The sequence below is a fragment of the Pseudocercospora fijiensis genome (assembly GCF_000340215.1).
Source record: "Pseudocercospora fijiensis CIRAD86 unplaced genomic scaffold MYCFIscaffold_4, whole genome shotgun sequence".
NCBI lineage: Eukaryota > Fungi > Ascomycota > Dothideomycetes > Mycosphaerellales > Mycosphaerellaceae > Pseudocercospora > Pseudocercospora fijiensis.
In genome coordinates this window covers 360,112-374,464 of record NW_006921535.1, presented here as the reverse complement: position 1 = coordinate 374,464, position 14,353 = coordinate 360,112, and the positions used below count along the sequence as shown (strand labels likewise).

At 41.5% G+C, this 14,353-nt stretch overlaps 1 protein-coding gene across 1 annotated transcript; it reads left to right on the top strand.

Moving 5' to 3' along the window:
• Positions 1-561: 561 nt before the first annotated feature.
• Positions 562-12,879, top strand: MYCFIDRAFT_174145 (uncharacterized protein; the record flags this gene model as incomplete). The annotated part of the gene is made up of 7 exons (XM_007927880.1): positions 562-583; positions 3,280-3,326; positions 3,360-3,368; positions 3,395-3,500; positions 3,543-3,888; positions 3,940-4,078; positions 12,871-12,879. The coding sequence occupies 7 exons, from the start codon at positions 562-564 to the stop codon at positions 12,877-12,879; spliced, it is 678 nt and encodes a 225-aa protein (XP_007926071.1).
• Between the last annotated feature and the right edge of the window lie 1,474 nt (positions 12,880-14,353).

Here is a 14,353-nt window from a genome sequence, read left to right as displayed (position 1 = left end):
TCTAGTTACTAATCTATCGAGCCGACCGAGGACGAGGAAGCATTATTGTTTTAAAGAGCATTTACCGATATAATAGCAGGGCCTCTTCGCGCGAACTCCGACGATATATATAAATTATACGAGCTAGACGAATAGGACATACACTCGAAGGTAGGCAATGTCGAGGAGGTGTATAGCAATATCTATAAGTTTGCAGGTCGTCTTAGTGTTAGGATAACTAGCGTATATAAGCAATATCCTATATAGCTACCCTCGACCGACACCTAAACTATACGCACTAAGCGGCGACAATGTATTGCAAAGGACGCCTATAGCTTCCTATATAAGGAATAGGAAGGGCAGGCTATACAACTCGCGCTTGCTACCGAGATAAATATCTTCCTTGCTAACGACGAATACCGCGGTACTGCCCTCTTTAGCGATAAGGCATGTCTAGAAGAGCGGTTTTAGCGAACCGACATTCGGACTATCGCGAAGACAGCTAGCGTAGGCATAGGAGTTCGAGGAGGGAATAGTTAAAGGGCTACTAGCGTAGTATCGCTTAGGCAATAGTAACGACGTATGCGGAATTTCTGTATCCGCAGTGAGTATACTATAAATATAGAAATACCTACGCATATCGTCGGCATTGACCTCGGATAGCGAGTAGCTAGATTACGGGCAGCCGTTCGCCGAGATTAAGACAACTACCTAGTACAACAACTACTAGTCTAAGCGGTAGCGGCATCGAATTAATAGCTACGGGTCTAGGAATACAAGCCGAGCGTCACCGTCCTACGGATACAGAAATTCGCCATTAGTTAAGAGATGCGGGCACTAGCGGGTATATAGCTTACTAAATACAGAAATTCAAACGAATGGGCCTAGCTTAGATATACAACAACACCGCGTATAATAACTGACCGTAGCAAAAGACGTAAATACTATTGCATTGTAAAAGGAATAGAGTTACGAGGATCGGCAGCAACGGCGGCTAGCGCTAAACAGTAAACAAATAAACTTTTATTTAAAACAGCGCAGCAGCGCTACTATAATATGCTATAAGGTCTTACGACCTCGTCTTTCGACGAGGCAGCCTCGAGAACCTACAACTAGCTAGACTAAGATAGCAAGAAACAAGCAAAGAACCGAACGCTAGCTACCTAAGCCTAAGCCTAAGACTAAAGAGCAAAGAAACAAACAAAGAACCTAGCGCTTAATTATTATTATTATTATTATCCTTATTATTATTATCCTTATTATCATTATCCTTATTATTATTATCCTCGCTATCCGACGACAAATAAGGCGGATCTGTACAAGGGTTATTTGCCTAAATGCAATAGGCACACTTGCGATACTTGCCGAAGGTATTAGTAGCGTACTCGCGGCACTTAACGCCCGACCGAACACACTCAAGACATAGCCGGCGGCGAGTACGGCCGGCGATCTCTATAATGCGGCCGACATGCGACTAGATCTTCTAGCGGCCTTTTATTACTAAGACGTTGTTAGCACGAGTATAATACACATACTAATTTCAATATATAAAGCTACTTGCCCTCCGGTACCGACTACCATTAATCGACCGCCGTTAGGCAGCGAAGCACTACGACATTCTTACTAGCTTTCGCTAGACGGCCGCGTTTCTTGCTAGTGCTAGTGCTAGCGCTAGCGCTAGCGCGGTCGGCTAGGGTCTTGCCCGGGAAAATTAGTGCCTCGCGAGGCGCGATAATCGGCACGAATAGGGCGGAAGTTAGAGCGGTAGTAGCAGGCGGAGGGGTAGCAGCGGGCGGAGGAGCAGCAGAGATAATAGGCGCAGCCTTATTATTATCGTCGTCGTCGTCGTCGTCGATACTATATACAGATATTAGCTCTATGTTTATAATAATGCTTAGATAGTTAATTAATTAAACATACGTAGGAGCGTCCTCGCCGCTAGGAGGCGGTACGATATAGTCGTCGTTCTACCTATAGATCGAGGTTAGAATGCTAAACTCTAAGCTAGACAATCGATATAAGGAATAATAAACTTATAGGACTAGTTCGTCGTTACTACTAGCGTTAACTATTATTTAGTCGCTGCGTAAACTGTTAGCATACCTAAGCTCTGCGAATAATCTGCTTAGACTATACTCTTCTTGCTGCTGCTGCTGCTACTGCTACTGCTGCTGTCGGCGCTAACGTAGAAGTAGGAGCGCAGCACGGAACCGAGCAGAATTAGCGGAGCGGCGAGCGGTAGCGGCGGCAGCTAAATGCGCGGCAGCGCGACGACTAGAATAGAGCAATTAGGATACCTTCTAGACTCGCCAATGTTGCTGCTAGTAAACTTACAGGACGGCGCGGCGGCTAGTGCGGCGGCGATAGGCGTCGGAGCTCTAAAGGCATATTAGTACATTGCTTTCCTACTTACAATAATAGGGAATCAATTATACCTAGCTAAAGAAAGGGTAACTAGCACTAGTCGGGGAGAAGAAGGGGCCGCCTATTGTTGCTTTCTATACCGTTAACGTAATTCTTATATTTGAGGTAGTATTATAGACGAGGGTAAGAGAGTAGGTACGATATCTAGTAGAAGGAAGGAAGAAGAGGACGAAGATAGAAACGAGAGAAAGATATATAGTAGTAAAAGCCTTCTAGCTATTGTTCTATTGTTTAAGTAAGAGTAAGAGTTAGGGTAGGGCTTGCGCTTAGATTAGGCACTCGTAATTAGCTCCGGGCTGTACCGAAGTAAGGCTGCTTAAGTAAAGTGTTTTTAGAATTTCTATATCTGCTAGCAGCTACTACGAATATAGAAATTGTTGCTCTACTTAGGCGAGCTAAGTCACCCTACGGACAATAATTCAATATGAATTCTGCCTAGATATAACCAAAGTTATCCTTACCGACTAACCGACTAACAATAGTAGAATAAAAGATTGTAGGGCAGTAAGTCGATTGAGTTTCACTATAATATAATAGTAAAGGCAGGCACAGGGTTTGACGATATAGAATTAGTTACATTTCTGTATTCGTAGGCGCTTACTACGGATATAGAAATGCGACTCGACATAGCATAGATAGATACATAGCTTTAAATAGCAACGACCGCCGCTATACCTAAGATAGATAAGTAGAAGGTTATAGAAGACGCTAAACAGGCCGCATATAATTGCTACTACTAATCCTAATACTGTTTGCCTTTACGTAGTATGTTTCTATTCATATACGCTTGTTCTATGAATATAGAAATTGATATAGTAGTGGAGCAGAGCGGATTCCTATAGTAGTAAATACTGTGCCAATGATTTACTATCCGAGTAGTTCCACTGCCAATGTGTCCCATCCGAGTAAGGGTTTTCCCATTTGTGTAATTACCATGCCAATGTGTCCCATTTGAGTATTTACCCGTTAACCAGGCTCCACACTTGGATAGGTCTACTCACCACATTCGGAGAACGATGCGCCCGCCGCCGAGGCTTCCTGCATCAAGACTGCGACACAAATAGCTCCTCCACAAAGTTGGAGTGCGCTTACCTGTAGTCAGGGAGAGAAGCATGCGGAGAATTGATGTCATCATACAGCGTCAGCAGATGGACCTGACCGGGCGGCGCTACGAAGAAGCAACTCCCGCGTGTCGTCCGGTTACCCCGGGTCCTCATATCTACTGAAGAGCCGGATCAAGGCAATCTCGCAGACTTGCTGCCTGTTAGACATCATGGCGAAAGCATCCGTACCCGTCGACTTCACCAAACAGTACGACATCTCGACCCTGAGAGGGAGAACGGCTCTAGTCACCGGAGGCGCAAGTGGAATCGGCGCTGGGACCGTCAAAGCCCTGGCTGAAGCAGGCGCTTATGTGGTCATTGCTGATATCAATCAAGAGGCCGGCGAAAAGTACTCTTCGGAGCTGGACGCCACAGGCTGCAAGTGAGTAACTAAAGATCTTGCATTCCGTGCCGAAGAGCTGATGCCTTGCAGGACCCTGTTCGTCCAGACTGATGTGACGAACTGGACTTCACAGGTGGCCGCGTTCAAGAGAGCCCAGGAATTTTCTCCAAATAATGTAGTTGACATTGTTATTGGCGGAGCGGGAATCGCTGGCCCACCAATGACCCAAGTACCACCTTAGAGGTCTCTATTTACGTAGCGGCTATAAGCGTCCCCGCTCGCTTAGCTCCGGTTACGTATTAGAAAGCTACTCCTATCCGACCTCGCCTTTCTTCGCTATAGGAGTATATATAGTATCGGTAGAGAGTAAATAGAGGATTAGTAGAGACGACGTAAAAAGCGGGCGAGGTTTAGAAGAGAGACTCCCTTTTCGCCGTTAGGATAGCGCGGATCGATACGTCTTACTAGTATTTCGCGATAACGAAAGCGTAGATAGTAAATAGACGACTAGTAGAGACGACGCGAGAAGTAGATAAGGTTTAGGAAAGAGACTCCCTTTTCGCTATTAGGATAGCGTAGATCGATACGTCTTACTAGCATTTCGCGACGCCGAAAGAGTAGAGAGTAAATAGAGGATTAGTAGCGTACGCGGTTAGTATAATTTTCGCGGTAGTAGCGAGTATAGAAGAGGAGAGTAAAATATATAGTTAGATATAAGCGATAGTAAAGATAGGACTATTTTTATTTTATTTCTACCGATTTAGATACTACTAGAATCGCAATATCTTTAGATACGGCCGTTAATTACCTCTAAACTCTAGCTCGTTAATAGCCTTTAGGTATATATCGCTAACTCCCTACTTCTATAATATCTTAGGTTACTAGTCCGTATATCTAAAGCTAGCCTTATTCTACGCCTTCTCTAATATCTAGAGCCGATACTTATTCTCCCTATCTTATATAGAGCGGAACGCAATATTATATTAGAGGCATCGAGTACCTTCTACTAGAAAATAGAACAGGCGGGCCTATTTACTAGGTAGGGTTAGATTAGTACTAGGTCCGCTAGTCGAGATATAGCTTAGCTACCTCGAGTCGAAGGTATAGAATAGCTATACCTTGCCTACTAATTCGAAGGAAGGCGACCGCGGGTCGAGGATAGGGTATATAAGAAGTAGGAGGGGGTATTCGGCGAGGAAGTAGTTTTCTATAGTAATAGTCCGGAAATAGAGCTCGCCCTAATATACCTATCCGAGCCTATAGAGGTTAGTACGAGATTAAAAATAGGCAATCCTTTCCGATAGGCTAACTTACGAATCTCTTTAGAGCTAGAATCTTACTATCTGCCTCTAAGAAGTTATAACAATCGAAGGGGTAGGGAGAGCTATCGTCCTTCGGCTAAAAGGTAAGCTCGACTACGCCGCTATCTACTATTTCGTACTAGTACGTCTAGTTACTATTAGCTCTAGTTTCGATATCTATACGCGGCGCTAATACTTATAAACTTAGTATCTAGTTTCGCGTTTATCCTTCTATTAACCGCTATTACGATCTCGTTAGTATATATATTATAGCGGCGGTTATTACGGTACGCTATATCCGGTTACCGGCCTATTCTATAGTTCTCCCTTAGGCGATCGAAGATAGGGCTAGTCTCCGGCTTAACGCCGTTATTCTCGTTATAGAGCGACTTAGCGGCGAAGTTTAGCTCCTACTACTAAATAGCTATAAAATCGACGTCCTCCTAGTCTGCTATCGCGCGCGTTCTAATCGCTAATATAATAGTGTCGGCAAAGGAAATCGAGGGGGAAATAGTCGTACTAGACTACGCGAAGTATATAAAAAGGCGGCGGTCGATAGAATAACGGTTAATATCCGTATCGCGCTCTAAGTTCGTATTAACAATCGCGTTAATATATTACTTCTAGATCGTATTACGTATATAAACAAACAGGTAGCTACGTATACGCAGCGCGTATATTACTTCGAGATATACTTAGGACTAGGGGGTTTCGAAATAAAGGTCTTTAGAATTACGCGATACTACCCGAACGAATATCGCTCTTTAAGAGCGCCGAGTACGGGAAATCAAGCCGAAGAATATACTATCCGAGCTAGCGTATACGTACTATATCGCTAATCTAGGCCTTTAATACCGAAATTGCCCTCCTAGAATATATAGTCTTAACCGGCGCTTAGTCTATATATTTAACCGCAATCTACCTTCCTTTAGGTATAGTAGGCACTATTATAGCTTCTTTATCTTCTTCTATATTAAAATCCTCTATATCCGCTGCCTACGATACTATCTCTAGACATACCGGACTATCGTTTAGCGAGCTAATATCTTAGACGCTTAAAGGCGAGTTATAGGCGTCCTTACCTAATACCTCTAATCGGCTATTACTAATACTACTAGCTCTAGTAGGATCTAGTTTTCTAAATAGCCTCTAGCTATATAGGCATCTCTCTTTAATAATCGGCGACTAGAGGATAGTACTCCCGGTAGGACCTATATAGAGCAATCTACTTAACGCCTAAGGAATCTAGTAGCTATCCTACTAGTCTCCTAACTTTAGGCGCTCTATATAGTACCTATAGCCTTTCTACGTCGAGAAATTGCAAGATCGATACTACGTAAGACTAGATTACGCCGGTAAACGTAGAGCTTTCTTAGGATCGGTTAAAGAGGCGCCTATCTACCGAGTACTCTCGCTCTCTCTCTCCCCTCTATACGAACTACCCTATACGAACCTACTATTCGTACTTAGTCCTTCTCCGTAATCTCGGCCGGCGAGTATCCTACTACTTTCGCAAACTATATACCCTAGATAGGTCGTAGGAAGATTTCGAGTATAGACTTAAGGTCGTCGACGATTCGCTATCTTAGATCTTCCTAATAGGCGTAGAATATATCGGTTATTAATCTAGCGAAGGAATCTGCTATATCTAGGTAGCTTACAAGATAGTACGCTCCCTCGGTACTCTAATATACTAGCGCGCTATAGGCGACGGCGATAGGCGTTATCTCGCTATCGTAAATCTTATAAAAAGCCGTTATGTAAGCGAAACTTTCGCGCTCGTACTTTAGAATAGCGTATTCCGGTATATTAAAGTTTTCCGGAATTTTAGAGGCGTATATAATAGAGTTGTTCGTAAAGAAACTATTAGCGTTAATATCGTAAAGTAGTTTATTACTAGCGGTCGCCTACTCGAGTAAGCGTATATTAGCGCTATAGTAAGGGTTATTTAGTCCGCTTCGGCCTTTTTTTATCTATCTAGGAGGGTAGATCTCGCTAGTACTCTTCTAAATCGCTTTAGGCTACTCGTCGGAAGGGGGCGTACTACTAATTAGCGTATTTCTCGGAACCGTATATAGTATCTAGGTCGACGAGCGCTATCTTATATATCTTAAGGTCGAAATATAATAGCTAGACCGATACGAGGTACCCCGCTAGTCTATTAGGTAGTATAGTAAGAAACTAGTCGACTCGTAGTACTATACGAGCGCCGAGGATAGCCTTTATCCTTACTTTAGTAGGCTTTTCCTTATCGGCGTAGAAATCGTAGTTATCCTTAAAGGAGGCGAGATCCGCCTATAGGTAGTTACTATATATATCGCAGTCCTTATCGTCCTTTTTCTTAAACTTTTTCTTATAGCGGTCGAACTTAGCCTTTAAGGCCTTATTAATATTAGCGAGGCGTATAGCGCGCTTACCCTCTATCTCTAATTCTACCTATAGGGCGTTATAGTCTAATTCGTTTCTAAGGCCTTCTTCTCTTAACTCCTTATAATAGACCTAGCGTCTAGCCTTAGTTAGTAAGCTATTATATAGCTTTTATTTATAGAGGTCGAGGCGTTCGCGACCCTATTAATCGTAGGTATTGTAGTAGTATAGTGCGTCGGCGTTATACCTAGTCTCTAAGATATAATATAAGCGATTTCTAAGAGCGCCGATTGTTTTATAAATCTAAGGCGTAGTAGTATATTCGATTCGAGAAGTACTAAAAGCTATATATCGCTCCGCGTAGATAGGAGCTATAGGTAACTACGATATAAGAGACTTTTCTAGTCTACCGTTTGTTACAATCCTATATAGGAGCTTATATTCGCGCCGAATTATACCGTTAATAGAGCGTACTAGTATACTCGGTATATCTAAGACAGCGTTCGGCTTATAGCTAGCTCTATCGATATACGAGAGTATATCGGAGAACCTTAGCACCTTGTCTAGGTACGGTATACGTAGGATTTCGCCTAGCTTAGGTAGTACGATAGTAGGTCGCTTTATCTTAGGCGCCTGTCTCTTAGTAGCCTTTTAGCCTTATCCTCTCTTTCCTTCGCCGTCGGAAGCCTCTTTCTTAGCCTCCTTGTTAGCCTCTTCGTTATCCTATCCTTACTCTCTACTATCGGTAGATATAGGCTACTCTACTACTTCTCCTCTATTAGCTAGAGTAGCGGGCTAACTATCTTTAGGATTTTCGCTATCTATCGCGGCGTTCTTATTCTTGTTTCTAGGAATAGGCTGCCTCTTATTATTCTTATTTTCTTTATCTACTTCTATCGCTTTAGGGTTTTCGTCGCGCTATAGCGATATTATTATCTAGCCGGACGGAGGCGTCTTAGAGGTTCCGCTAGGCGGAGGTATATCTTCTAGGCCGAATATCGCTACTACTCGCTATATCCGAGTTTATACTAACGTTAGGCGGAAGAGCGCCTCGTTCTACTAATAAAGATTCGATTCGTTAGCTATACCGGCGGCGGTAATAGTACTAGTAGTAGGCGTAGTTATAGTTGTACGCTACGTCGCTATATATATATTATTATACGTAGTATTACTATATATATTATTATTATTACTATTATTTAAAACTAGAGTTAAAATGTTACTTCGGCGCTATAGTTAAAGCTTTTACGCGTATAATAACGGTCGCGTAGATACGTAAACCTTATCCTAATCGCGCGCTTAAGAAATAGAAGGCGCTAGAATAGCTAAAGTAAGGGCGAGGGAGAAGAAGAATAATTTAGTAGACCTATAAAGTATCGTTTAAGCCCTATAGTGCTTGTCCTATTCGAGCGGAGCGACGGCGTAGAGCTCGAGAATAAAGTTAGATTCGTACAATATTGTAACAATAGCTATTATTATTGTAGTTATTAGTAACGTAAAGCAGAAGGAATAGCCTTAGGCTCGATATACGTAATTGCGATTCGAATTGTTAACTAATTACATCGCGCGCTCTATTTTACGGGCGCATCTTTTAAATTTAGCCTCCCTTTATACGTTATATAGCACTAATCTAATTTGTTCTCGAGCTCTACGCTAGATTTACTAGACACCTTCTATAACTATTTACTCGCTTCGCTCGCTTAGGTTGCTCTAAGTACCTATTAAATCTATTACTCCGCTCGAAATATCTACGCCTATAATATCGTAGGAATCTATAAAAGTAATTTCTCTAAAAGACTTATTAGGTCTCTCCTATCGGAGGAAAGACCTATAGCTAAGGGTCGAGATACCGGTTAGCGGTAATAAAAGGGAAACGTAGCGTAGTAAAAAAGGATAGTAAGGTATCGTTACGGAGGATTTTACGATACGCTCTAACTTAGGTATTTAGTAGAGCTAGAGTATCCCTCTATCGCTAGATTTCCTCCTTAGTAAGGCGCCTTACCGTTAGGACTAATATCCTAGCCTTTAGTTCTAGAGATCTATCGTTAGATATAGTCGGTAGACCTAAGGTCTTAGCCTAGCTCTAGGCGTCGCGGCTCGTACTATCGCGGTAGCGATACGTACTAGAGCTTCTCGATTCGCCTAGCGTAGCAACTTCGCTTATTATAGGACTTAGCTAGTTCGGGTTTATATTTAGGGTAGATCGAGTTATCTTCGCCTACCTAGCGGTAGAATAGGCGACTTCCTCGATAGACTTAGGATCGTCGTCTTCGGCATAATTCGGCCTTCTACCTCCTCTAAGTCCCCTTAGTAGCTAGCGCTATATAGGCTACGTATTCTATTACTATTATTCTTCCTCGCTACTATTTTCGATAGATCGAAGGTGTTTTACTATTAGCGCGACCTACGTAGGCTTCTATAACGTTAACGATAGTTTTATTTAAGTAATCTGTTTATTTATAACTTAGGAGTTCTCGAACTAGTCGATTAGGTAAGCGTTACTCTCCTAAAGTTCGTCTATCCGAACCTATTTATTTATTATCGGCTACTCGTCCTTCTACTTAACTAGATACTTTGTTCTCCCTCTAAAGCTACGCTTCCCTAAAACGCGCTTAGGAGTTATTACTAGTTACTTAGACCGTAAGTCTATTAGTACCGGAATACGGTCGTATAGTCTTACGAACGGATCTTTCGCTAGATTTAGAGCTAGCTCTAACTACGCTATCGATACGACTAGGTAGAACTTAACTAATTATAGAAGCTTAAGTTCGTAGGCTAATCTACTTACTCTCCTCTTAATTTTAAAAGGGCCTATAGCTTAATTACTATATTTGCGATAGGTCTAACCGTATACGCGATATCCGTAATATAGCCTAAGTATAGCGTAGTCTCTAGGCTTAAAGAATATATACCGATACTTACTATCGTAGCGGTGTTTTATATCTACTACTACGAAGGCTATAGATTCCTCGGCTACGTCTTAAAATTGCTATCGTAGCGTCGTGTAATCTTTTAGCTATAGTTCTCGAAGTCTTATAAAGGCGTTAGTATTTAAATCGAACCTAAATAGCATTTTATTAGGCGACACTCCTATACTAGTATTCTTAATACTTCTAAGATAGGATATAAGGGAGGGGAGGACGTCTATCGATTAGGCATCTAGATTAGCTATAATAAAATACCGTATCGCGATCTCTACTATCTAATTTATACGCTCGGACTAGCCGTCTATCTATAGATAGTAAGCTATAAAGGCGAGGATCGATGCGCCTAGTAGCTTTATTATTATAGTAAAGAATTTAAATAGCTATTTAGGATCGCGGTCGTAGATAAAAACCTTTACGACTCGCTATAATCGCTCTTAAATAGACGTAAGGTATTAGGCTGCCTAGGTTTCTATAGTCTACTAGTATTTGCCCGGAAGGAGCAAGACTCGTTTAGATTTCTTATAGGTAACTATAAGGAGTATATCGAAGCCTTCGTTAGTAGGTAGGAGTCCTACGATCTAGTCTACTATTTAGACATCTATAGGAAGTCTATACTTCGGGTCTATTAGGTTAAGCTATCTATAAGGCTTATACTAAGCGGATTAATTTAAATTATATATATTATACTAGTCGATATACTATTCTAAATGTCGGCGGCAGTTTCGGACGTAGAAACTAGCGTTAACTCGATCGAGGGTGCGCTAGAATCCCGTATAATGCCTAAGATTATATACTATCTCGAAAATCTCGTAAGTAAGGCTAAAAGGAATATAAAGCCGTAAGTAGAGTAAGGCTAGGTCGACGTAGTAAATAAGGCTGTCTTCCCGAAAGAATCTAATACTTTATAAGGACTTTAGGTCTATAGGAACGTCGTCTAGCTTTTTAAGCGTATTCTATAGGCTACGGGCGGCTATATCCTTCGAAGGGCGGAGAGAAGGCGGCTTTAGGATATAGCCGGGCGTCGTTTCTAGATAGACCTATAGTTACGTACTATCGTCCTTGTCCTAGGTTATATCGAGGTATATAGCCTTTCGTTTAATCTCTTTATTACGCTTACGCTTTTATCTTCTCCTTACTTAGCGGTTTAATATCTTCTCGGGCTAAGGTTATTATTCCTTCCTATACGCTATTTCGATAGACTAGAGGACTAAAAGTAGTCGTCTCTATAGTCTATCTTCCTAGTATACCTACCTAAGTCGCGTTTTAAATTTATCGGATAGGGATATAACTATTTCGACGTAGTAGCTAGGTTCCCCTTATATACTCTAGAAAAACGTAGGAATTTTATCGTAGACTTAGTATTCCTATCTATTAGCTTGCGAAAGAAAACATTTAGTATAGTCGATCCTAGATAGGGATATAACGTTAACTAGCGCTATAGTAGGGAGGAAAGGAACGCTTAGATAGAAATTTAGGAGGGCTAGAGATCTTGTTTTATAATTTAGGCGAGAGGATTTAATGTTTATTACGAGCGCTAGGGGATTTAGTATATCGTCTATATCTCCTCCCGATCCGTATATAGCCTATACTCCTTTAATATTACTTTCGCTTTTAGCGATAGGCGTACGGTTAGAGGGCATTCTTATTATCGCCTATGTTTATATTCTCGTAAATATAGCTAGAATCTCGTCGAGGCTACTTATATTAAAGTTATTTCGATCTAGAGAAATTACGCCCTATAGTTAGGAGAGTACGTCTAAGGCTATATAATTCCTACCTAGCCTATAAATAATATCGAGATTTGCGAACTATAAAATATATACTATAGCTTAAATAATTCGGCGGTTAAGGCCGGTAGTAGATACTGTCGTCGCGATTTACGTCTTCTTAGCTATCGCGGTAACTATACTATAGTCGGTAACTATAATTGTCTTCGACGCCGAGTCGACTATATAAGAGGCCCTCTTAATTGCCTATACTACTCCGAACAATTCGAGTTCGGTAGGCTAGTAACGGGCTTCGGCTCCCGTAAGTATATAGCTAGTAAATCCTAAGACCCTAAGTCTATTACGCGGAAATTGCTTAGATCGTTTTAACTAGGTAGTACTATCTACGAAATCCGAAATAGTATCGTCCTTACGAGTTACTAGTTCGGGCTCCTTATATTCGATATCTAGGTTTCCGTAAACTTAGTAGTATATTACCCTAATTAGACCCCGTAGTAGTTCGGTTTACGAACTATAGAACGTATATAGTTTAGTTTCTTAGCGGTACCCCTCCGGTTTGGTTCCGGTTTAGTTTTTTACCCCGCTAGTCTAAGCCGGTTTCCGAGGAAATCCGACTAAACTACGACGATATACGACGACCTCGGATCGGGTCCGGAGGCCCTATATTGCATACGCTATACGGTTGCATCTGTGTTTCAGGCTGTTTAGACGTGTTCCGGCGTGTTTTGGGTCGGGTTTTTATCTATAGCCGGTACGTAGCCGGCAAACCGGTCCGTATACCGGTTTCTTAGCAAACCAAACTAAACTAAACTAGAATTTCGGCTTAGCAAACCAAACTAAACCAACCCGGACTACTACGGGGTCTAACCCTAATTCCGAACTCCTTAGATATATTAACGTCTATATAGAGGATAGACTTAGGGTCGAAGTGCTAGAGGAACCCTTAGTACTCTTCCGACTATATTAACTATATAATTTCCTAAGCGGCGTCTATTTCGCTAGTCTAATAGAGTTACGCGCCCCGTATCTAAGCGCGTCGCTTTCTACCTTTCGTCTAGGTAGCTTAGTAGTCTTTTATAGCTACGACTTTAGCTTACTATAGCGGGAGGGTAATCTTACCGAAATACGGTATAGTAGACCTAAGGTAGCCTACTAATCCGAGGTAGTACTCGAGCTACTCGGCGTTAGTAGGTTTCTCTAATTCCCGTAATACTACGAGTTGTTCCGCTTACGTCGCGAAGCCTTTTCTATCTACCTTTCTACCTAGTATTTATATAGACGGGGAACCTAAAAACGCCTTTCCTAGCTTTAGGCTAAATCGTATATTATCTATCTTTATAAATACGCGATCGAGCAATTTCTAATAAGATTCTAGGTCTACCGAGCCTAGAACTATATCGTTAATATACCTGTTTACTACGTCGCCGAATTTACGTAGAGTATTATTAAGTAGTCTCTATACGTATTAGACGCTATTATAGTAACCTATAGCGGCGACCTTTAGATATTCTTATCCTTATATAGTATTAACCGTAAATTTCTAGCGATCTTTCTTAGCGACGGCGAACTAGTAAAATATAGACCTTATATCTATAATAGAAATATACTTATAACCGCGTAATTTTACGATAATATCGTCCTAGATTAGTAATAGGTAGGTGTCTTTTTAAGATATACTATTAAGGCCTTAAATATCGATAACTACGCGCGGCTTTCGATACGTAGTACTATTATCGCGAAATAAGGTTCTCTAGACTACGAAGACTAGCTAGGCTAGCGGCGATAGCTTTTCGCTATACGCTATTTTGCCTTAAGCGTAAAGCTTATCGAATTGCTTATTTACCTCCGTATTATCCTTTTCGGATATATAGTAGACCTTACTACTAAATTTCTTATTTTCCTATCTTAACTTTAGTAGGAGTTCTAGCTATTTGTCCTCGGGAAGCTTAATTATAGTGCCTCGATCCGTCTATAGCTAAGGGAATTTTTCTACTATAGACTTAATACGTAAGGCTATAGTAGCGTCTAGATTTGCTATATAGATCGTTACTCCCGCCGAGGTTGTTACGGTAGCTATCCCCGTATCTACCGAGATCTTTATAGGATCGGCTAGGCTATCTAGGTCTATTAAGTCTATCTCGTCGCTTTCGCTAAGTCCGCTAGGTATAGGTTAAGATTTAAG